The following is a 26,272-nucleotide window of genomic DNA, read 5'->3' on the forward strand; positions in this document are numbered from 1 at the left end:
ACAAACCGTTTAAATAAAAAACATTCATTTAAAAATAATGTATAATGTAATACTAAAGATGTAATTTAAAAGATGAATGTCAATAGATATATAATTATGAATTAATTGTACTTATCTTCATTGATTCTCAGGTTAAGAAATATTTCTTATAACAGCATTGTTTTAATTCACTAGAGGTTGATATTGAATTAAAGTAATAAATTCCCCATAGCTCAGCCACATGGGGTCACATCAGTTACTAAATAATTGCCTTTTAAAACGAAACCAAAATCTATTATATCTTGCCAGCAACAAAGGGCTATATCTGATATGGCACCTTGTTGCCCGAACATTAACCGAGATAGAAGCTTGTTGCTCTAAACATACCTGGGTTTCTAAAGATAGCACCTAATTAACAATTATATTAATTAATAATTAGAATATTACTTTGATATTTTTACATAATAAAGGTACATTCTAACAAAAACTCATTTTCGCCAAAAATCGATATGGCACCTTCTTGCACTAATGGGACGATATGTTAGAACTAGTTTTAAAATGTGCAATTTTAAGTACAGTAACAAATGTGGTTGTATAGTTTTCAGAAAAAAATACAGCAACACCATGCCTCCAACTTCTACATTTCAAGAAGATCTAGCAAAAACTGCCAAATTGATTTTATATCAATTGAATATCTAGATGTCTAACGTATGTTCTATCTGTCGCTATGTATACAATCCATGGTGATGACCATAGTAATCACAACATTTTCAGATAAAAAGATATATAGAAAGCCCACAGTTTGACTGGTTCCCCGGATCGCTGTTTTTATACAATCCATGGTGATGACCATAGTAATCACAACATTTTCAGATAAAAAGATATATAGAAAGCCCACAGTTTGACTGGTTCCCCGGATCGCTGTTTTTATACAATCCATGGTGATGACCATAGTAATCACAACATTTTCAGATAAAAAGATATATAGAAAGCCCACAGTTTGACTGGTTCCCCGGATCGCTGTGTTTATACAATCCATGGTGATGACCATAGTAATCACAACATTTTCAGATAAAAAGATATATAGAAAGCCCACAGTTTGACTGGTATAGAAAGCCCACAGTTTGACTGGTATAGAAAGCCCACAGTTTGACTGGTATAGAAAGCCCACAGTTTGACTGGTTCCCCGGATCGCTGTGTTTATACAATCCATGGTGATGACCATAGTAATCACAACATTTTCAGATAAAAAATATATATAGAAAGCCCACAGTTTGACTGGTTCCCCGGATCGCTGTTTTTATGAGGTCTTCTTATACTTTTCTTTAGGTATTCGGATATCAATGTATGTAGCCACTAATCACCACTAATGCCACTGCACATCAAAAAAATAGAAACACTGTAGGTGGCAATATCATTTCTATTGATGTCGGTCTTTTTTTAACATATATTCAGCTGTGTGGCTTAGCAATGCCACTGGTCTGACTTTGCGACTGTAAGTTCATCAGCTAATAATCATTTAATATAATTTTACCAATTCGTTGCCCGCCATTGGGTGCTATTCCCAACTATGCCAATTATTTATACGACAACAGTCGAAGTAACGATATAAATAGTATTTCTACACATTCTATAGTGTATATCAACTGTTGTATCAACTGACCCTCAAAATTTACAAACACTTTTTATTACTTAGAGCTTAGATATTGCCCCAACGTTTACTGGTATCTTTGTTAAGGGAAATAAAACTAGGCAACAATTAATGCCATGTTATGATATACTGTACATATATATACATGGTGATCCAATTTATTGTGTATCCCTTGATGCAGAATGATCATAATCATAATAGTTTATAAACAAAGCGATACAAAATATGCCAAATGAATTCAATAAATCCCTAATGTGAAAAAACTCTTTTGAAATATACTTCAAAGTTTTTTAATAAGCTACGAGGTTATTAGGGGCCAAAAAATACAACAGTGCTTTCAAATGAATTACATTTATAAAAAGTTGGGGGTTGAATTTCTATGTTTCCTAATTTTTCACATGATTGATCAGTCACATACTGACATAATCTATCTCTGGAAGCATGAAAAGGAATGTTAACAATGATATGCTTTCTATTTTCACTCCTGTGTGACGAGCTATATTGTTCAGCTACGCGTTTTTCGTGTATTTCTAACACCTCTCCTTCAGTAACCAGTCTATCAAAAATATTCTCACACATGTCTCTGCCGTCTATTTCAGATCGATATTCCTCTCGATGAATCCCAACTTTGAATGGTTGGTTGCACCCAATACCGTAAGTGTACCGACACATTCTGGCAGATACAGTCCAGGGTTTAAATCCGAACAAGACTGCACCTTCCATAACAGCCACTTCAGCTTTGGGGGGCACTATAACCGTTTTAGAGGAAAACTCTCGTTTTACCATGTTTGAAACATAGTCAGACTGAGCCCCACCTCCAACCATCAGAATTAAATCAATGTCGACGACTCTGTCCAGTATATGCTTCATGTGTGTGATGATGTTGTTTGTTGAATCAAAGAAAGACCTGAAAATGTCATTGCTTATGTCATTTTCAATGAAGAATACAAATCGATTTTCAACTGAGCTTCCATAATGATAACAGGTGGTATATCGAGTCGAATGTCCCGCTCAGATGTGGTTGTCAATTTTCTTTTTTTCTCCTCAAAGTTAGCCTCCAGTTTCATCCAATGAGATGTTCGATTCATTTTTATGTCTCTACTTTTTTCTTCGCCAACTTTCCCGATGAAATAGTTAAAGAAGCTTCGATTAACACTCTCCCCACCCTAGTCGCCCCCAGACGCCGGTAAGATCTCGGTAACTTTCGTCCCGTTACCAGATACCTCATGCACTGCAATGTCAACGGTTCCACCTGGAATGCAATTTATAATATTGAAACAGAAATATTTTTATCAAATCAAGATTAGCTCTTGGATTTTAAACCGGTGGATATTCAAACGGTTTGCTATTAGCATTTTTATTTGCGTTAAATGTATCGTATGGTACCATTTGATTTGCAACGTCGCTTTTCATTGGCCAACACACCAGGATTGTTAATTCATTCCATTTCGTTTGATAACATCATTTGGTTTTTTCAAATTTTAGTTTGCTCATTTTTTCGATTATCTACAAAAGAATAATCATGATTGAAAAATGCATGATGCGCGAAAATCGTAAATCTTCCGAGTGACCATATAGTGACAAGAAACAAGTAATTCATATAATTAAATAGCATAATACTTACTAGTCATGCTCTGAAAATGACAGTGACATTCAGTTTTGCATAATTCATGATTTCCAAAATTTTCTGGATAAGTACAAATCAAACAAATTTATTTCATAACTGAAAATATTGAGACTAGACACATATAAACCAATTAAGTAGGAAATTTAGACGTGAAGAAATACCACATGCCTCCGATGTCCAGGACCATGTTCCGTCCACCATGATGGAGAAAACTAAGAATATCATTCTCGTCCTTGCCACCGGATGTACTGGGTAGATACCGGCAGTATAGAACAGCAGCTTCCGGTTCTAAGGCAAGCATCAATTTGTCCTTGTCTATCCCAGCCTACAATGTAAGACAAACATTGTCATCCAACTAAAATGCATGCGCCCTTGCATTGGCTGCTGCTTTACATACATAGATTATAAGGCTTAACATCCTATTGACAGCTTGGGCCATTAAAGGACGATCTTCACTGTATACAGCGTTCTGTGTGTGAATGTTTGGGGAATCTGCGGACAAGATTCGCACTATTACAGACACAACACGAGTATACCGAATGAACCGACATTATACATGTATTCTTAAATATATTGTATCTCTTTATATTAGTGCGAATTTTGCCCTTTTTATAGTGTTATCTGACTGAAGCATGCTGTCAAAGACAGAGCATACATTCAACGGGTAAACCACTGAAAACCAGTCATCCAACCTCATTTATGCCGAGAGCAATGCTGGAGTAGATACTACCACTTTCATAAAACTTGTTACTGCCGTTCTATCATAAGATTGCACGATTGTGTTACAGTACTAGTGTATCGACTCACTGTAGTAGATTACATCGCTACATGTTACAGGTGAAGTGCCTATGTAACACGCATTGTGATTGGCTGAGTTGATCTAAAAATAGAAGAGAAAAACGTGTGTGCACAGTAAAGCTGGGTTTTTTTAGCCTGCCATGCTTGGTCTCATTTTCTTCCGATATTCGACGAATTTAACAACTTCTTCACTGACCTTTGTTGGTGTCATGATAGACCGAACACGTGGAAGCAGAGAACCATGTTGTTCCTCGCACAACTTTGCGATGTTTCCGACAGGTGGATTTACAAACGTCGGCCGCTTTAGATATATTTCCATAGGACACCCCATGCCATCATTGTACATTTTCACTACCCTTTCGCGTACTTTTAGATCGGTTCGTGGCTTTGACATGTCGACATATGATCGGTTGAGGACTGCTTCTAATTTTGGCTGTGATCGGTTGAACCGCTTCTAATTTTGGCGCAATTTTAGCGAGAGATTAAAATAGTAACGTAACGTTACACATGTGCAAACACACATGTATCTTACCGGTAACTTACATGTATAATATGCACGCGTTGGCAGCTTGGCGATCGACGATTTTTAGTACTTCCACACTTTTTTATTCAGTATAAAGTTCAAATTCAGAGTTAAATTGACATTTTAAATATACCTTACCATAATTATGAAACTGAACAGTTGTTTTAGCAGATACTTTCTTCTTGACCTTCATATTTATTCATTAACGGTACCAGTATTATCATGTTTAAATCAGTATTATGTATTCTTCTACAGCTAGTATAACCTGATTGTGTGTTATCTCTTTCCATGTTTGATTTTTTTTTTTTCAATCATCTTATTTATATATTTACAACAGCTATTTCAGGAAACTCTGTCAGTCAAGTTCGTCACATGTGCTAGGTGTACTACGGAAAAAAACACCCAACAGTCATGTATATTACAGCGCGAATTCTATATATCAGCGTTATTTATTTTTACAGCGTAATACTTCTATTTTACAAATATTAATTTTTCAGATGTTTATCTATGAACATTTGTAATTGTTTCGACGTACTTACAACGTCCCGATTGCACAAATAGGTTGCATTTTGTAACGTTTATTTATATACACACTTCAGCCAATCACAATGCGTGTTACATAGACACTTCACATGTACCATGTAGCGATGTAATCTACTACAGTGAGTCGATACACTAGTACTGTAACACAATCGTGCAATCTTATGATAGAACAGCAGTAACACATTAACCAGTTGCAAGACATATGTATACATCGTTCCTGATCCCGAGAGGAAGACATTAGCTTGAACTCACTGACACCCCCTCTGCCTATAAAAGAGCTATACAAATACTAAATCGGTCCGGCGTGTTCTTAGGTCGCATAATGTGCTTGTATTTTACCATGGTACCAGAATACACGAGTTCACTCAAAACACGTCTGTGGCCCTCTTCACGATGAAGGTCGCCATAAGTTGCCGACACCGAGGAAATCAAAACTATTGGAATCTTTTATGTTTGCATTTTCCGAAAACATGATCATTTTACTACTGATGGGTCGAATTGAATGTGTATCATTTTAAAATTACTCATACAGTCTAAAAGGCTGCCAGTACACGCGTATGGACTCACGTGCTTCACATAGATCTATGTAGGGGCCGGTCATGGTACTGGTATCCAAGCAGAGCAAACGAAAAATGGCAGTTCATTTCCTTGGATACAGTATTGTTACAAAGGAAAATAACTTTGAAATATAATATTATATATATTATATTTATCAGTCTAAAATACATGTTTTTAAACTTGCATAGTCATCTATTAGACTAAAGAGTTTTCGATGACACAATCATTTGATTAATTTACCTTAACAGTCGCCTCCCTCATGAACTGTTTTGCTGGTTCGTTCCAGATAGCAGGTACCGTGAGAACCCAGGTGATATCTTTCTCTGATACTTCATTGATCTGGCTTACAGCCTTTCTTACTAGGCAGCCAATGCACTCAGAGAATTTGTCCATGGCAGGAAGAGATTTGCTAGACTCGTCTGTTGTCCTCAGATATCGCGACAGTTTCTAAACATTAAAAAAACCAGATCACACATTTACTTCGAAACAAAATGCGATCGTAGCATGGTCCTGCAAAAATATCATTCCCCCCACGACTTTCTGTCGACACGTACAATAGTTCCACTCTAAAGGTGTTTGAGAATTCGAAACCTCAACCGAAGACAAGGATGTTTGAATTGGATGAACAATCATTAAACTGCATGAATTATCTGTCGGTGATGCCCATGTCGCATTGATCAAATACCAACGTTTGGTACTTCGATTCTGATACAGTAAGGTGTTTTCATAACAAGAGGCCCAAGGGCCTTAACGGTCATCTGACTACCTTGGCAATACCCGTAAAGGAAATTAATTAGATATAGTGAATAGTGTCATGGTAACCGTCTACGATTTGGGATCAACCAGAGATATAACAACAACTTATCGGGACCATTTCAGGGTCATTTCATGCAAGTTTCAGTCAAATCGCATCGAAGAACTCGAGAAGAAATTAAAATGTGTTTTTAAGATAGTGGTTGTGGCGGCCATCTTTGATTTCGGATCGACCCGAATAATAACAACATTTTGTCGAGACTATGTCAGGATCATTTCATGCAAGTTTCAGCCAAATCGCACCGAAGAACTTGAGACAAAATTCAAAATGTGTTTTTTAAGTTGGCGGCTGTGGCGGTCATCTTGGATTTCGGATCGACCTGAATAATAACAACACTTTGTCGGGACCATGTCAGGATCATTTCATGCAAGTTGCAGCCAAATGGCACTGGTAGAACTGGAGAAAAAGTTCAAAATATGAAAAGTTAACGCACGGTGGACGGCGACGGACGAAACATGATGACTATAGATCATCCTGACCCTTCGGGACAGATGACCTAAAAATTGGGGATTCTAGTTTATAGAAATGCACTTCTTCGCAAGAAAGAAGTTGCTTTGGACGCTGTGCCATTTGTCAACATATCGATAATATATACGATAACGCGCGTTATCTTACAGCGCCGTTACAATAAGCGTACGTGTGACGGCCAGTCTAGTAGGTGGTTCCGTTGATTGGTAGCTAGTCAGTTTGCCAACGACAATCAATAAGCTGTGTAAGCGCGGCTCTCATTGGCTGTCGCTTCAATGTAGAGGCGGAGCTAAACAGTCGGAAGCGCTTGTCGGCGATTACCAAGACCAAGTTTAATCAGATAGGTGCATTTGAATCTAGTGTTGACAATTTCTCGGCTAAATTCAACCGACATGTTGTAAACTACCGCCGCGCATGCGCCAACCTCCGAGAACATTACCTGTGAGGGTCGCGCAAATACATACTGTATTAATCAAATTGAATTATAAGTATTTAGGTGATGCATTCAAACTCGACGTCTACAACTAGAATAACATCCCCTACTAACACCCAGGTATGTGTTAAAACCGTGTCTGATCGGAATATATTTTGACAAGACATAATCTATTGTCAGCCGTATCTGATTTGGTTTCCACACCAAACGCTTGCAGCGGAAAAGTCGGGCAGAAGGTGCAACCAGTCTGGCTTCCAATGCTTCAGCCAATCAGCGCCTTCGTAACATGCCAACTAAAATCTAATCTATTGCGTCAGTTACCAGCGTACTACATCAGCTATCAGCCAACCTGTCTATCGAGTGAATGAGTGTTAACAGGAATACTTGTTGTGACGGCGCTGTAAAGTAAAGAGCGCTTTCATATTTTAAACATACGTCTTTACATAAATCCGAAGTCGTTTGAATTATAACCATGCCTCTCTTATTTCGCACTCGATACGCGCCTACATTATCGCCCCTCTTTTTCCGTGGCGAATATAAAACCCAAACCAAAAGGGAAAGAAGAAAGTCATCTTAAATTATTAACAACTTAAAACGAATAAAAAACAAAGCATTTTCATACCTACCGTTTTTTCAAAGAGTTGCATTTTGAATTTGCTGAAATAGTACCATTTCTCGTGTTCTTTGTAGTCAGTTAGTTCAGAAAACTTCTCCTGTGCTTCGTATCCAAAAGAATGAAATTCCATGTTAGGATCAAAAAGGGCCACGGTGGGAGCTTTTAATGAAAGGTTCCCCGCTATTCCAGAAGACCAGCTGTTGCGGAAGATCTCTCTGGTTCCTTTGCTCTTCCTAAACTCGCTCCTGAAGGAAAATGCATACCCGGAATATGACGTTCCAAAGTCTATTGCCACCACAGCTGCAGGCAAAACGATATCGTCAGCCATTTTTGTGTGCATGCAAGTAAAACATTCCTGCAGAAAACAAAGTCGTGTTTGGCATTTTATTGTCAAAAACTTGAGGAGACAAGAAAGGAAAATATCTTGATGTAAATATATGATATTGTCAAAATATAGGGCGGAGTTACCTATACAACAACCTTCCCAATCCTGTAAGTTCACTATGAATGCAAACTCTCCCTGGTAATTTGTAAAGGAATTGTCTGTTACATTACTTCACGTAAAAAAATGCTACCAATATCCAATTTACTTCATTTAGAAGGATGTTTATACGTGCCTTTAGAACACCAATCTGTCTGAAACAAGACGAAGAAAACCACTAGCTTACATGATGTAGAAATCACTAGCTTATATAAGGCAGTAAACCCACTAGTATACAAAAAAATAACTTTCTGTCAAAATCCTATCTTCTATCATAGTTTAATAAATACTTTAAAACAAATGTGAACTTTGGACACCAGTACGCCTTTCTTGTAGACCTTTCCCTGCAATTTCCTCCTCTGCAGTCTATGAAACATATATCGGAACAATTGTGGATGGTATGTCGATCTGCTAAAACAACATAGTCTGAGCACAAAAACATTTACCATCACACTACTACAAATTACTTACTCCCCGGACGCGATAAAACACCTCATTTAACCTTCTACGAGTCACTTGAGATTAAGTCTTTGGCATCTTCCTTGATCAACTGCCTTCTGTGCCACAGGAGTCTGAGAGTTTTTGTCTTTATTTTCTTTGCACAAACTTTTGAAGATTGTACTACTACTCTCCGGTAGGGATACATGAACAGCTCCAAATCGAAAGGAGATTCTTAGATTGAGGAAAACTGGCAAACTTATTGCGGAGTTCCTTTGTCCAGGGGACGTCATTATGTTCCGAATACTATTATATTGCTCGCTGTTATTTTGTTAACGTGGATGGATACTTTTCCATTCATGCCACTAGGCCATTAGAAACGACCGAATATTTCAAATAGCTAAGTAATACGGCGAAATATTGTTACCTTTCATTTCGTGGTTTCAGTGAGTCCTTGGCCGTCTTCCTGGTTGCATTGCACTATATTGTACAGTTGATAATTTGGTTGTACAGTATATCGCTAGTGATAACAATAACATTATCGGCGATTGTTCACTGTGCATTGTTTATATACACTTGATAGTATCTATCAACAAACGAAAATTTATCCTTTAGCGAGTGTCACACAGCTATTTATACACGTTAAGGTTCATGTAAAGGCTTTAAACAGTGATATTTTGCAAGCCTAAAACTCATTACTGTGCTGCAATTGAACAGAACTAATTTCATTAATTGTTGGTATGTACCCTGGCTAACTGTCAGTCTTACTGTGGATATGTAATTTGTGAAGCTGCTTGTAAAATTCAGTGAAATATGAGAAAAATGTATATTTCTGGAGAAGACATAGAACTCGTGTGAATTGCATTGATGGAACCAAATAATCATGCCATAGTGTTCAGTTGTGAATATGTCAGGTACTCCAACAGTTTGTTTGGCAAAATCGGACCAGCAAATAGCGCAGGAGCCTACTGTAGTAAATGCAAATGGCTGCTATAAATGGCGGATCACAAATATCGCATATAAGAAGCCATCTCAATTGATACAAATGTTCTTATAGACACCATAAGGTACTCTGAACATGACAAGAAGACTCTTCACGAAAAAAATAGTTCAACCGATCTGTTTGGGGCGAAAAATGCAAATTTCCGGAAAGAGCCTCAAAGTCCACATTTTAACTATTTTTTCGTAAATAGTCTTCTTGTCATGTTCAGAGTACCTTATAGTGTATATAAGAGCACTTGTATCAATTAAAATGTCTTTTTATATGCTATATTTGTGATCCGCCATTTAAAGCAGCCATTTGCATTCGCTGGTCCGATTTTGCCAAACAAACTGTTGGAGTACCTGGCATAGTCACTACTGAACACGATGGCATGATTATTTGGTGCCATCAATGCAATTCATACGAGTTCTATGTCTTCTCCAGAAATATACATTTTTCTCTTATTTTACTGAAATTTACAAGCAGCTTCACAAAATACATATCCACAGTAAGACTTGACAGTTAGCCACGGTACATACCAACAACTAATGAAGTTAGTTTTGTTCAATTGCAGCACAGTAATGAGTTATAGGCTTGCAAAATATCACTGGTTAAAGCCTTTACATGAACCTTAACGTATGTATTGTTGTAATTAACGTTTTTTTTTCGTTTTGGTGGCCGTACCACGTTACGCGTACATGCATTCAGTACCGAAAAGCTACACCGCCATTTCATCGTGTGGTGGATAGATCTACTTTTTTATTTTTCACGAGTGCGAAGATGAAATATAACTTTTATTCAACAGAAAACAGAGAATTTCTATAAATAACATTTTTTACGTCAGACTGTCTATTCTAGGTCGAAACTAGGCTAACCGATACCAATACATGTATTTCAATCCACGGGGACCTGGCACGAAATTTTTAACCAACAGTATACAGTGTACATATATATATGTTATAGTATCAAGTGTATGAACTCGGAGGTCGAGAAAAACGGACCTATTTTTTTTTAAACCGTGATTATTTTAATAAATGGGTTCTATACAACATTGAGTCACGATATGTAAAGTTGAGAAGCGTTCCGATGAACAATTGAACATGGCGGTGACGGTTAAAGTAAGTGAGCTACACGATGTTTAAATGGAGTTTCTACATAGTATGGGTCATGACACCTCCAAAGGATAATGTGGATGACCACAGTTATGGGTACTGTTTACCACCTAAAGCGTAGATTTTGTGATTATGGCTTGGTTTTTGAGGTGCCCATTAGAGCCGAGACGACATTTCGACCGGACAGGGAAATGTCTACCTAGCATATTTTTCGTAAATTTCCCCGATTCATCAAGCCATAACTTCGTCAATACTTGGCCAATTTTGTTCATCAAGCACTCGATGGAAAGATAAATTATTTCTCTTTAAGGTAAGATATCTGTCAATGTTGTATAGAACCCACTTATTAAAATAATCACGGTTTTAAACAAATAGGTCCGTTTTCCTCGACCGCCGAGTTCATACCCTTGATACTATAATATGTATATAATTATACTGTTAGTTTAAAAAAATCGTGCCAGGTCCCTGTGTTTCAATCAGCCGCTTACCAATTTAGTTCCACACAAATTTGGAAGAAATATATTATTGTATAAAGCAACACATTTATGCCCCGACAATTCAAAACGAAACATTTACAGGAAAGATGAACGTTTTTTACTACACATACAAATAGTATGATGCAAAACGTCAAATCATTTATGAACGTTAGGATATGTCAAACTGGTTTTGGGTAATGATTGTAGTGATTTAGTTATTTTCTTTCCTAATTTCGAATAACTACAAATGCAAACTAGTGTGAACCGTTACCTCATCCTCGATACTCCAGGGGTTCTATTAATTTCATAAAGAAAACATACACATATATCAGTTGTCACAAATTTATTTTTGTGCCGATGTTCTGTCAAGAGAAACATCCACTACCAGTGTCCGTAGAAAAATCCACTTTACTGACCAGTGTAAACGTACACATTGGAGCATGTGCTTATCCCCAGTTGTCAGCTGCGGTACCTCCCCACTCCTCCATGGTAGGAGCAGCAGTGGAAGACTGGGTAACCACACTAGCGGCTGTGCCACTGGTTGGACCACCTGGGGCGGCTGCAGACCAGTCCTGAGTAGCTGAGGCAGACCAATCATCAGTAGTGCCGAAGCCTGGTGCAGAAGCTGGGGCAGTGACGGGGATAGCCTCGGCAGCCCAGTCGTTGATGCTCTCTGGCTGGGCAGGCATTGGAACCTGGCTTTCTATCCATTGTTCCTGTTCGTCCTTAGCTGCTGGAGCCTTCTCCACGGCCTGCTCTTCCTTGTCAGCCTACAAAATTAATTATTAACTTCAGAATGTATGTTTACATGCATATACTGTGATCAAACGTGTTACTGCACAATTTTGAAATCAAATTCCTTTTGTTTAGCTTTCTATGTATGCGATATGCGAAAGTAAAAATTTGTATTTTGAAGTTTTATTATATTGAAGAATTCAATCTATGTCTATATTATAATAATCACAATCTTACAAAACTGACAGATTTATATAGCAGCTAGGAGGTATAAATAAGGTCCTTATTAATGAATACTCACCTCCTCTGGATCCCTGTAGAAGTACAAGTCAACCATGACCTCCCATGGGTGTTCACGGCTGATGGTGCCTCGTAGTCGCAGAACCTCACGAGCCAACAGCCACCACATCAGACCAATAGACTGGGGTCCCTACAATCAACAAAGAATGTTTTCATACCACCATGATCTTAAATAGCAAAATTCAGCTCTATTTATCATACTGTTCACGGGACAATGGTAAGATCTTGAGTTTTGAGCTTTCAGAATGTGAGATTTTACTGTATTTGTACATAAAATTGTTTAGACTATTTTTAAAGCTTTATCAATTAACTAAATTTTTCTAAGCTTAATACCTGTGCCACCACACTTTTAGTCAATATAATATACTAATGATTGTGAATGATAATTGAAACAGTCATCCTCACCTTGTTGTTGCATGGGATGGCAATGTCCACATGTCTGAGTGGGGAGTCAGTGTTGCACAGAGCAATGACTGGGATGTTGACATAGGAAGCCTCAGTTACGGGCTGGTGGTCAGTTCGTGGGTCAGTCACGACCAGGAGACGGGGCTCACGGAAAGCAGCCTAAAACGGACAAGTACACTGTATACATACTGTCAATATCCATGTCACAAATGTAATCATAGTTTTCAAGTTTAAACCATATTCAATCATAGAAGATATAAAATCTTTTCTGTAGTTTTACCTGGATCTGATTGGTGAATGTTCCAGGTGTGAATCGTCCAGCAATGGGAGTAGCACCAGTGGCAGATGCGAACTTGAGGACAGCCCTCTGACCGTAAGGCCTGGCAGAGATCACGCACACATCAGCTGGGTTCTCAATGGCAGCGATGGCACGGGCTGCCAAGAGGAGCTTCTCCCATGTCCTCCTTAAGTTGATGATGTGGACACCTGTTGAAGCACAAGAAATTTATTTTTTCCTCAATCCAGTGAATGAATTTTTCATCAATCAAAATAATTCATATTCAATAGTAAAATTTGTTCAACAATTCATTAGCAGTGACAGCACTGATGCCATTACTACTGCAGTAAGGATTTGTTAAAAGTTAATGTTGCATTCATCCCTTCCTGATATGACCCACTTGATCTAGGCCAGCCGTACACAAGAATGCAGTGGATGTAGTATACATGCTCAATGTATTTAATTATAAACACAAATAAAACCTCAATCCAATCATCAATCAATAAAATTTCATTCAACCTTTAAAGAATGCTCCACCGCCGACAGAGCATAAATGATATTAATCATTTGAACAATAATTGGTGTTTAATCGTGTATATATATGCCTAATTAACACAAAAAATAATATAAAATAATTTATTTCGCCTTTGGTGCATGCGCAATCAGTACTTCATTCCATATAGGATATAGTGTCACAGAATTTTTTCGGGATGCAATTAATTATTTTTCAAATTTTTAACTTGAAGTAAAATTAGAAGCTCAAACTTTTAAATGGTGGTAATGGTGTAAAGTAAGTAACTTTTGTAACTGAAGAAAAATACTAAATCGTCTGCTACCGTTTTTATAGTGAAAAAATACCATTTGTCAGCGGTGGAGCATCTTTAAGAGTAGAAAGTAAAACTTGTTCAATAAATCTTTTTATCAGTAACAGCACTGATGCTGTTACTGTTATTAAAGACTTGTTTAAAGTTAATGTTGCATTCATCCCTTCCTGATATGACCCACTTGATCTAGGCCAGCCGTACACAAGAATGCAGTGGATGTAGTATATTCTTGTGAGAATTTATTCAGACAAGTTCATGTAAATTACAAACAAATATACATCTATCTTTGTGGAAATGGATTATTTTGGTGTCCTGTCCACAGGATGCATATGGTGGATAAAGATTTTAATTAGGGCTGAAACGATTAGTCGAATAATCGGAGGCGATTAGATTAATGAAGCTAATTGCTGATAATCGATTAAAGATTTTATTAATCGTTAATCGTAACATGCATAGCCAGTGCATTGTAAGCTGACTTAACACGTTGACAGATCATGGATTTCTGAGTAAGCCATTCCGACTGGAGTTTCATCTCTTTATGTACATGTTTTGAACTCAACAAAGCATATATGATGTGAGAAATACTTGTTAAATTATGTCTCTGTGGAAGTCATTAATCAATGAAAAAGTGGATGTCATGAGAAAGCTTGCAACACGCTGTTCGCCAATTTTCACTAGCGATCGACTCCATGTTGTTACGTCACGGAGGCCTAATCGCCGCCGGGACGCTCGGGAGCGGAAGGAGCAGTAATCTTGAACATTTAAAATTTACTATTGCATGTGTTTATCATATAAAAAGAATGTTTTTGTTCATATTCTAATTGAATATAAGAGTTGTTGATTTATTTCATTTTTTTGATCACGGAAATAAAAAAGTTCATTGACGAAAATTTGGTCATGTCGCTCCGTGGCGACCAGATTTGGTTTGATTAGTCGTACGTGTGAAGGTCACGTCAAAACAGCGGGTTAGCAGACTTGATTTAAACGATGTTACGGAAGACAATACAGGAACGGAATTCAGAGCTTATTTGGGATAAAATACGTTTGTTTTGTCAATAAATCTATTCTTATTTGTTGGTAGGCTTATATTATATAAGGCATGTCCTCTGTCATATTATACGGCAGGTGTTATTATTAGTTGATGACAAAACATGGCGGACGTTTTCAGTAGTCAGTAGTGAAACAATATAGTTGCCTTCAATTCAAACGATTAATCGATTAGTAATCGATTACATGTGACCGAATAATCGAATACAAAAATTACTAATCGTTTCAGCCCTAATTTTAATAATATCCAAAAGATTGCAAAGTACAAAAAATGTTTGTAAAATGTATTTTTAAACTAATTCTAAACAGCAAAATAAGCAAGTTCTAAGATACATATTTTCATTATCTATGTTATATTATGAATATTATCTCCTCTTGTTTATTGAATAAATCCATTGCCTGAAGACAGGTAATCCTGAAATCGCTAGTATATTTTGAATTGTATGTGCCTTTAAATAATACATATATTTCACTATTCAGAAAAAGCTATTTGTTTTATACTATACCTGTCTATTCCTTTCATAATATTAATATCTAGCTGATAATTAATTAAAGAAATTAAGTGATATTGCCAACGATTCCAAATCATCCATTAAATATTATGATAATTACATGAATGCTAAAATGCAGCACCATGTTTTCAACAGAGCTGGTCAAACCCTTCTAAAATAACAATAAGCGATACAATGAAGGTTATCAAGGTAATTGAGAAACTTGTCAAATCCTTCTTCCAAATCAAAATAACAAAAGATTATTTCGCTTGGAAAAGATTTGTTTAATGTTGCATTCATCCCTTCCTGATATGACCCACTTGATCTAGGCCAGCCGTACACAAGAATGCATTTTCCTTGATAAAATTTGTATGTATATACTATTTAAAATAAAATTAGACAAAGTACATCTAGCAAACTACATGTGAATGGATTTGTTGATAACAGAGTGAAGGAAGCCACATAATCATCCCAGAAGTATACTTACCATCAGCTTTGCGTTTGAAGACGTACTGCTCCATCTGGAAGTCAGTATTGTTAGCCCCAAGGTGGGTTCCACATGCTAGAAATTTTGTTACATCTTCCTCTTTCAAGGTAAGTACATCTAAGCCTCCGGACATCGTGGCGTTGATCTAGGAGTTACGGTGATCAACCTATGAATTAAAACAAATACTGCTATTTTTTGGTCAGGTGTATGATGTACAATATATCTCATGTACATGTGTACATTTTGAATTCAACCTTACATTTTAATTATGTATTGAGGTGATTAATTCAGGGACAATTCTGGTTATAGAATCATGATTACCACAGAAATTTAGCGCAAGAGAATGAAGCAAAGAAGTAGGGGTAGGTTTTTCCGTTTTTCTTTCTTTTTTTTCCCTCTAATACCAGATGTACCTGGGTTCACGCTACCTATTCGCATTTTCGTTATTAATGAATCTATCTGGCTAATTACGAAAAATAAATTCATCCTAATTCGCAAAAAAAATGCTGAAGTTTTTCTTCACTCGACCAAAATACAATCACGCTGACATGAGCTCCAACATCATCGATATTTTTATGCAAAACTGAATTTCAATCCACTTTCCCCCGTCGCTTATCGACTGCTTTTTCTTTACATGCTTTCACTGTATACCCTCTTTTTTCAGTCACGTTGCTTTCATAGTAAGTCTAAAATAGTTGATAAGTTAATCAGTTACGGTAACATATATGTTTTAATGTTGAAGAAATGTCAAGAAACGCACGACGGAGTGTGGTCCCACGAATGATCGGGTTTTGTATGTAATGTGCTTTTCAAGTGATGCATTTAAATACATTTAGTGTTTCTAAGTGATTTAATTTTTTCATTAAGAAATGCAAATGCACAATTTGCTAAATGAAATTCTTATCAGCTTAAGAGAACAAACTCATTTTCGCAACTTTTGCTAAGCAAATTGGAAAGCTAACGTGAGCCCAGTGTACTAACAGCAGAGCTGGTGGTTTTTTGTTTTAAATCTCATTTTGCAGTCAAAATTTCTTTATGAAACCGTAGTTGGGTTGGACTGGGTCAATCATTGGTGACCAGGTAGCTCAGCCTGTAGAGCACTTGGCTCCGTGTTCAGATCGTCCCGGGTTCGAATCCCTGTCTGACCGCTACAGTTTCTCCTCTCCTGTTACAGAATTGGCGCCCAACTAAATAACCCACGGTTGTGTTTGGAAGGGTCTCGTATGTCTTTGAGGGCGAAGTGAAGACTTCGAGAAAGGAGGGAGTGCAGCGGGATTGGACTGGGTCCCAGGTTCGAGTCCTGGTCTGGCCGCTACATTTTCTTCTCTCCTGTTACAAAACTATACTGAAATACCCTCAGTAGTCACAAAGTGATTTTATTAAATATCAAAATTTAGGACAAAACAACTGGTTACCGAACAGCAAGCCAAAGCCCTTCTTCAAGCGTATCAATCTATATCATCTTAATCAGCCTATGTATTTTAGATGGATAATCTGCCATTTTGTTTATTGCTTTATCTATATTATAGTTGTGCATAGGGTGTGAAATCCACACAAGCTATGTATAATGATTTAAGTTGTTCACACTAATATATATATAACAGACACATAGAAGAACCGACATGAGATATGGATGGGGTAATCCAACAAAGAAGACAATGTGTTAAATATTAAAGATGGTAGGCCTAATCTGTATGTTTATTTACATTCGACTTCTTTGTTGTTAATTTCCTAACAGTAAGTTAGCGATATTAAGTGAAGCACAGGGCCTTATTCCTAGTGACGAGATATGTAGGTAAGAAAGGTCACGTCTATTTACATACATTACACGTGTATGTAATGTCTCTTGATTAGGAAAAGGCAACGTTCTGAAAGTAGGTCTATCCACCCCCCCCCCCTTTCCCGGTCCTCTCTTTTTCAGTCGTAGAATTCCTTTTCTTAATCTTCAAATTTTGTCATTCAGAGGAAAATTAAACCGAAAAAATGTGTTTCTAAAATACAACACACGTTGTTCTTTCAGACATAACTTAACAGGTATCTTTATTTCTATTATTATTTAACAACCACCATGTCAACAACGAGGCAAATGTAGCAAGGTACTGACGACGGGTCGTCCTATAATCACATGGAAATAAATATAATTCGGGATTAAATAATGTTTTAGACGTGTATGTTTTGAAGAAAAATGATATTTGAGAACATTTCGACCGATAATACTATGATAATGGAGGAAATATGACTCAAATTGTTAAAACAAGAGGAGCCTCACGTTATGCGTTTGACGCCAAATGGAGCCGATGTGAAAAGGAAGTACAACGTGCTACATTCGGGGTTTACACCTTCCGCTGCACGGATAAACCGGAAGTGGCAGTCTACTTTCGTTTTGATAACAGCGGTAAGTATGATCTGGCAACACGCATTGGTTCCATGAAAGATAGGTATTACAGAAAATAAACCACGAAATTTCTATCTTTTATTATAATTATGTATTAAATCATTTAGGAGAGTTTAATTCTAGCGCGGATATAGTCATAATATGTAAAACAACTATAAAACCTGTTTAAAGATGCACCATCGCTGACAAATGGCATTTTTTCACTATTAAAAACAGGAACAGACGATTAAATATTTTTCTTCAGTTACAAAAGTTACTTACTTTACACCATTACCACCATTGAAAAGTTTGAGCTTCTAATTTTACTTCAAGTTAAAGATATGAAAAATAATTAATTGCATCCCGAAAAAATTCCGTGTCACTATATCCTATATGGAAGGAAGTACTGACTGCGCATGCATCAAAGGCGAAATAAAGCATTTTATATGATTTTTTTGTGTCAATTAGACATATATATACATGATCAAACACCAATTATTGTTCAACTAATGAATATCATTTATGCTTTGTCGGCGGTGGAGCATCTTTAACTTTTAGTGCTGAACGTGTTAACAAGTAGTAAACTGAATAGTGAATACTGCAGTACATCTTTATATTTAAACAGTCACCCATTCTGGCCCTGTTTGATATCGTTTAACTTTGGTACACTGATGTGTATACCAGTATTTGGCTAAGTCCCATATAAGAGCCATAGTTTTCCACACCAGGCTACCCAGGTTCAATTCCTGATCGAAAAAAACCAGTACCGTGTAAAAGGTGCGGATTGCATTGGTGCGGTTTGTACATAAGTATACATGTTAAATAGGCTTTTGTAACACAGCTGATGGGGCATGCTTCTTTAAATGGCTTAGTTGGTACATGTAGAGCCATAGTTTTTCACACCGGAGACCCAGATTTGATTCCTGGTCAGAATCTTATGTATTTTTCCTTGTTCTTCTACACATGTACTTATATAGTTTTATAGTAAGATAATTATGCTTTTCCCGAGGATTTGATGTACGTACAACACATGTTATAAGAGAGGTAATTATTGTATCAGCCAGACCAATGGTTCGATTCACCAGTATGGAGGATCAACCTCTGAACTCTTGCTGGATGCTCAACTGATTGAGCAACATGTACATGGTCATTGATGATCAACCTAGTCCAGCTACACCCTTCCCTCCTTCCTCAAATTGTTGACCTCAAAGACATGCCAGACTGTCAATTACCAAATACCTGGAGGTGCAGTTGAAAAAATTGCATGCTGGTCACCAATTTTTTTTTGTCAGAAGAGGGAAAATGCAAATTAATGTTAGGTGCCTCTGGCTTAATTACTAACACATTTTAAATTTGCCAGTTGAAACATGTGAATTATGTAGCAACCAGACTTGATGAGATGCAATAAGACTAATGTTTAAGCTTATAAACTAGAATATTTCTTTCAAGTCTTTTATTTGATGTGTCTCTATATGTTTTTGCTAAAGCTGCAAATGAAAAATAAATACATTTTGCTTTTGTATACTTTCTGTTTATGTTACATCTAGCTTGTCTGTATACTAAAGAATGCATTTTGATTGAAATTGTTGTTGTATTTGATAACAGTAATGGTTTAGACAGGAAAACAGCTTCAAAAATGAGTAATGAATTACTTACCAAAATAATAGCTTTGTTGAGGAGAAGAGGGTTTGTACAGTTAGTGAAGCAGGACACTGCCACACCTACCTATACCTACGGACCAGCTGGCACACTGCTGAGGAGGAATATAACACAATGCTGGTCAGTACATTCTTATCTAATAGAGTTACTTCCCTTCGTGGGCTGTTACCGTTACTGCAATCTGTTAGAGTTGATACCATTTAAACCAACTTATTTTTGCTGTATGGCCTGTTTTTTGCTTTCCAAGGAATGTTTTTATTCTTCAATGACATGATCACAAATAATTACTGTAAACCAGCTTATGTTCACACGATTTTGTGTTTCCATGCTTCATACATTTTTCATGGTTTTGCAATTTGGAGAAATTTTGTTCTACTGTATCTGTACACCAACATTTTGCAGTGTTAAATTTTCGTGAATATTTTTTTGTAGCCGTTGAGAGCGTCATGTAAAACCATGCTTTGTGAAAAGTTTCATGAGGTATTAAATTCGTGAATATGCTGCTACGTTGATAATTATTTGTTTATGGATGTTTACTGACAAAACTATTACGTGTCGTTTAATACAGAATACATGTACAACCAAACAATACAATTATTTTTTTAATGACAGGTGGGATTGGGTAATGACGGCTCAGGAGAACACTTTCCCTACAGAGTGTACTTACAGCCAAGGTAAACTTTACACTTTATAGAATGAAGTTTTAATAAAACAAGATTAAAATGTCTTCCTTTACCATACTAACATTTTTCTCTTTTTTCTTTCAGATCCAACATGGGACTACTTTCTAGAAATTTCCAAAAATCTGGAGTGGAATCTTCCCTTCTCCATTGCACAGACTCGTAACTATGTACACAAACCAACAGACAACAGCTACCAAGACAACAACAGTAACAAGTTTTTGTTTAAGTGAGCTCATGATGTTCTTCAGTACAATGTTGACAACTACCCGTAACACTGCGGTTAATTCGTGTACACACACCTGCTCTTCATACAGAAAACACACCGCATACATGGGAGAACTTTCTTACATGACCCTGGCTGTTAATAGGATGTTAATTAATGAAACAAACAAAACCGTAACACTACTTATGAATGTATATCTAGAACACAGAACTCTGAATGTGTATAATGTAGCTGATTACAATACTTCAAGTTGATATACCACCATATTGTTAATGCACATTTGTTATATTTGTTAATGCAGTTTGTGCATTCATTGTATAAGATTTCTGGGTTTGAAGCATACAAGGTATATTCATAAAATTTTACAGAAGACTTAAAGTAAATAGTTGGGCAAAGAAAACCAGTCTAAATGCGTTTTTTGGCCTTCCAAAAGTCCTTACATATCTAGATGATGGTCAATTTTCGCTTACGTTGTCCAGTTTAGACCATTGAAATTATGGGAAAGGCCCATGTAAATTTACAACAGTGCTAATAATTAATTCACCAAACTCTTTGAAAGCGAGGCTGCATGAAAATGTCAACACAGACATAGCCAGTGGGGAGGATGTTTTAGGATTCCTATATAAATCAATTTCTTCGCATGCAGAGCGATTTGATGGGAAATTTTATATCAACACCATTTTTACCGACTTAAGCCTTCCTGTGCATGACTATTAAATTTAATTGTGGTGTGGGGCCACTGTGTTCTGAATGGTTAAGATGTCCCAATATATAACCACAAACTATCTACCTCTGGGTTGTGAGTTTATGAGCAGTTGCCAGGCACTGATCACTGGTGGGTTGTTTTTCTCCGGTACTCTGGTTTTCCTCCTCCATCTAAGCCTGGCATGTCATTAAATGACCCTGGGTTTTAATAGGACATTAATCGGACAAACCAAACCAGTTTTGGTGTAATGATGATTTTGTTTTAGAAAAAACATGATTATCAAACCTGATAACCAGTATATCGTGTGTTTGATTTCAGCTCAATTTCAAAGACAAGTTTTGTGATGCAACATTTCTGTCAGGCCACTTCAGTCACCCCTATGATGGAAATGGCCATCAGAACTCGACTCAAGTGGTGGAAACAGGTAAAGAGTATGATTAATTATCAATAAAATGCTCTCTAAATACTCTAATTATTAATATTTCTCAATTTGCAAAAGAAATCCTTTATTACAAATATTTCTCAATTTTCAAAAGAAATCCTTAATTATGAATATTTCTCAATTTACAAAAGAAATCCTTAATTATAAATATTTCTCAATTTGCAAAAGAAATCCTTAATTATAAATATTTCTCAATTTGCAAAAGAAATCCTAAAGGAAACCAATACCGTTTTAAATATTTTCAGTCTGCATTTAATTCGAAGTAAGTGAAATTGAGGTCCAAGAAAGAGGGGGAGGGGTGCTGATAGAGATGGGAGTGCTTATTGGATCAAATACAGTATTTATATTCTTTATATTACATGTAGTAGAACTCTGTCCCTAGTGAACTCTGTTTTTATGTTATTTTTTGTACCTAATTACTTTGAATTGTTCATTATCTTGACTATTTTCAGGCTATTATGTTTTTCCAATACATGATATATACTTTTAATAGTATCTGTAAATTTGTTTTATTTTACCAGTTCTCTGGAAATCCAGCAAATTTTTCAGCAACTGATATAGTGAAGACAGAAGCTGGACATCATGTTAAGATACAGTACTCCTTTCCCTGGGGTTTGGATGAAGTGGAAACAGTGACAAGTTTAGGCAACAAACCCCTACAGCCCTTCAGGAAAACATTATTATCAGAACATCAAGTATGTCATTATAATAAATTTGAAACCATTTCTTACATTCCATAATCTTTTTTCAACCTAGAGTTATACATGGTTAATATACACACACTGCTTTAGACAAACAGAAACTGTAGGAACCTCACAGGAAATTATTTATATAGATGCTAAATAGGTATAGCCCGCTACCTTATTTAATCTATGATTTGATATTGTGATATTAAATAAGACATGCTTTCTCACATCCTTGAAACTCCAGGGTTTCCAATCACTAACGATCTCTACAACCCTGGACTATCTCAAGGTAAAATTGGAGGCAGCTCAGCGAAAAACAGCTGAACCAAAGATTTTCTTTGAAGACTATAAAGAGCGACGTTCAACTTCAGATCCACACAGCCAACCAATGTACTGTAATACAGCTCTTTTGATGTATATCAAACGACTAAATTACCTGTTCTGTTGCCTCCTATTTTATTATGAGATAGTCAAGGGGTGTAGAGATCTTAAGTGATCGGAACCCCTGGAGTACCGAGGATGGCTTTCTCAGTGTTAGACAGTGACCACTTTATACAATGCCCTGCATGTTGGATTTGATACAGCAGTATAAAAACTAATAAGACTGCGCTATCCTTAGTGGTCCACTTTCATTTTCTTATGGTGATGTTTAATCTTTTATAGTTTTTCAATGGTAAGAAGAGAAATTTACCAAGTGTTATTCAATGTAATGCGGTCTTGGAGCAGGGATTTCTGGCTCTTTTATTAGATGCTTGTTCGAGTAACCCTGGATCGTCTAAAAATAGCCTGAATGAGCCTATGGTGAGTTATATTATATCTCATACTGGTATTGTTTATATATTTATATTTTAATTTATCATAAGATTTTATTTAAATTGACTTATATGCCTTTATTATTATTATCAATGTTAAAATACCTTGCTATTATCCATCTGTCTTATGACTGTTAGGCCTGCAACATTGACACGACAGGACATTCAATAATCCAAAATGACGTCCTCGTAGATCAGTGTGATCAGGCTAGTTGTCCCCATATAAGACCCCCCACCACTTTTGACCTTTAATTCTTCCCTGGGTGCAGGGTCTTATTTGTGGTGAAAAACGGTAGTAGTTCAGGTTGAGGGAAAGCTCTCTTGACTCCCCATGTACTATCATTTAGATAAGAAAATCTATCCTGTATTTACACTTTTTGTAGAGGAAATAGAGATGAGTTTAAGGATTTGAGCGAAGTGCATATTTATCCATAAATGTCAATAACCTTATTTGGTCGATGAATATTGAAATTGCTTTTAGATTGTTTACTGTACATGTATACCTAAAGTTTGCTGTAAGTGTACTTTTTCCCAATAATACTAGACTGGCCCATACAACATAACACTATGACAAGGTGAGAGTTGTGTTAGTTATTCTGCCCATTTTATTCTTTTCAGTGCCTGCAACTAAACCTTAGACTTACTCCTTACAAGATAGCTGTCTGTTACCAAGGTAACGAAACCAACATACTTCACCAGTTAGCTGCTAATGTTGCGAAAAATTTGCGAAATACTGGCATAATAACATTGAATCAGGGAGCTGGCTCATCATTGGACATCAAGTTCTCACAGTAAGTATACATTCTTCAGGACTTCATTAGCATCATAATTAAGATGTAGAAGAACTAAGGAAAAATACCCATTCCTTTTGAGTGCCTCACCAGGAATCAAACCCAGGTCTCCAGTGTGAAAATCTTCGGCTCTACCGACTGAACCAAAGAGCATTTTTCGTCAGCTGAGTGACAGAAAGTTATTTAACACTATATACATGCCACACCGACCCGCTCAATTTACACAATCATATACAAAGTATAATCATATATATTACAGAACTGATAAGATGGATATTCAAATCTCCTGGTTGATTCAAGTGATACTATATTTCTATAGACTAATGCTATATATTACAGGAATGATGAGATGGGTATACCTTACACAGCTGTACTCAGTGATACCGTACTGAAGGATGGAGTGGTCGAGGTGCGCAGTAGGCACACTACCATCAAGGTAACTCATATTTCAAATATTACTCTGGTTAGCTGTACATGTGTGTTAATGATATAACAGATATTTGGTATCTTTTATATTACGTATTCTGGTCTTCATCATCATATGCTGAGTACAAGTTGTCCACACAATCATGACACTGCTACTTGCAATATAATATTTTGTGTATCTTACTTCAAATAAGTTGCTGCAAACATGTTTCAAATTCAAGAAAAGTAGAACTTAAGGGGACTCAATTACGAAGTTAAATTGCTGTGAACATTTTGAATTGTTGCGAAAGAATTGGTTAGCAGTATTGTATTAAAACTTTTGTAAATACTGGAAGAAGACTTCTATATTTGTATGATCAAAAACAATATAATCTTTGGATTAATAGCAGATCTGATCTATATATTGTATCAACGAAAGTAATATTTTGATGCTCAAATGATATAAGACAATATTAGGATTTCCAAGTTAGTGAACCAGACTTTTGTACTTGATTTTAGGAGCAAGTTCATATCTCCCAGTTGGCAGAATTTGTACAGAAGCGTGTGGCTGGGTCAAGCTGACAGGAACGAATAGTAAAGTCTTCCTGACAGATATAAGACATTGCCTTACTGTAAACACAAAAGTCTGGAACAGATTGGGATTGGGATATTTGTATGTGCTGGTCACTACAGAATGGAAAATTACAGATGAAAAAAGCAGGAACATTAAGATGCTAATGATGTACTGAAGTAATAATTTTAGTACTATGACTAGATGACTTTGTATCTAGTATATCAGTAGTTAAAAGAACATTGCTCAGCTCTGACACTGTGGATCATTTCACATCTAGTGTCCAAGTTATATCACCATCTCAGAGTTGACCTGCTATACCAGGTATGTCAAGTAACATTACCAGGACTTACTTGGACACTATGTATTCCCAGCTCACTGGAAACCTGTTCATTATACATATGTATATATCTAGTGTATTACCAGCTCAATATGGACCATGGTATCTAGACTATGGTAATTAATTCACTATGGACAAAATATGAAATAGCTGGAACAAAATATTTTCTCTTCTGACTGTGATGTAACCATATTATCACTCTTATTGTCTAATTGTCTGAAGAGTCAATACAAAGGTGTTGAGTGTATATGATGAAGCCATAAGCATTTCAGTATTTCTAGTCAGAAGATTTAAATCCAATCATATGCACACAATTTTTTTTCTATTTCAGAATTTTGTACTTTCTCATGTTGAGTTTTAGATGTTGGTATATTTGTTGTGCAAGTCAGAACATTAATTTGGATCTTGAGGCAAGGTAAATCATCCTGTTAAATTTGACCTAAACACATATACCTGAAAATGTTCAGGTAGTGTATACTTTTAACAAATAAACATTTAAACAACCAAACACAATC

The 26,272-nt window shown here is 36.4% G+C and overlaps 2 protein-coding genes and 1 pseudogene across 4 annotated transcripts; 1 reads left to right on the forward strand and 2 right to left on the reverse strand.

Moving 5' to 3' along the window:
* Window positions 1–1,633: 1,633 nt before the first annotated feature.
* On the reverse strand, window positions 1,634–8,410 carry LOC138324513 (heat shock 70 kDa protein 12B-like; annotated as a pseudogene).
* Window positions 8,411–11,827: 3,417 nt separating this feature from the next.
* Window positions 11,828–18,440, reverse strand: LOC138322993 (small ribosomal subunit protein uS2-like). Its single transcript, XM_069267284.1, has 6 exons — window positions 18,335–18,440; window positions 16,066–16,231; window positions 13,220–13,425; window positions 12,940–13,098; window positions 12,536–12,664; window positions 11,828–12,269 (listed from the first exon to the last, which is right to left on the reverse strand). Exons 2-6 carry the CDS (start codon window positions 16,196–16,198, stop codon window positions 11,946–11,948), a joined length of 951 nt encoding a protein of 316 aa, XP_069123385.1. The 5' UTR covers window positions 16,199–16,231; window positions 18,335–18,440; the 3' UTR covers window positions 11,828–11,945.
* LOC138322991 (DNA polymerase subunit gamma-2-like) lies at window positions 18,313–26,270 on the forward strand. Of its 3 annotated transcripts, none has more exons than XM_069267280.1 (10): window positions 18,313–18,460; window positions 20,045–20,218; window positions 20,711–20,772; window positions 20,866–21,007; window positions 22,029–22,134; window positions 22,674–22,847; window positions 23,502–23,639; window positions 24,269–24,441; window positions 24,781–24,877; window positions 25,366–26,270. In XM_069267280.1, the coding sequence occupies exons 2-10, from the start codon at window positions 20,076–20,078 to the stop codon at window positions 25,426–25,428; spliced, it is 1,098 nt and encodes a 365-aa protein (XP_069123381.1). In that variant the 5' UTR covers window positions 18,313–18,460; window positions 20,045–20,075; the 3' UTR covers window positions 25,429–26,270. The 3 variants fall into 3 exon arrangements, with proteins under 3 accessions (XP_069123381.1, XP_069123380.1, XP_069123378.1); XM_069267279.1 differs by lacking the exon at window positions 18,313–18,460 and adding an exon at window positions 18,471–18,503; XM_069267277.1 differs by lacking the exon at window positions 18,313–18,460 and having other exon boundaries at window positions 18,542–20,218.
* Window positions 26,271–26,272: the final 2 nt, after the last annotated feature.

This window comes from Argopecten irradians, chromosome 5 (assembly GCF_041381155.1).
Source record: "Argopecten irradians isolate NY chromosome 5, Ai_NY, whole genome shotgun sequence".
NCBI lineage: Eukaryota > Metazoa > Mollusca > Bivalvia > Pectinida > Pectinidae > Argopecten > Argopecten irradians.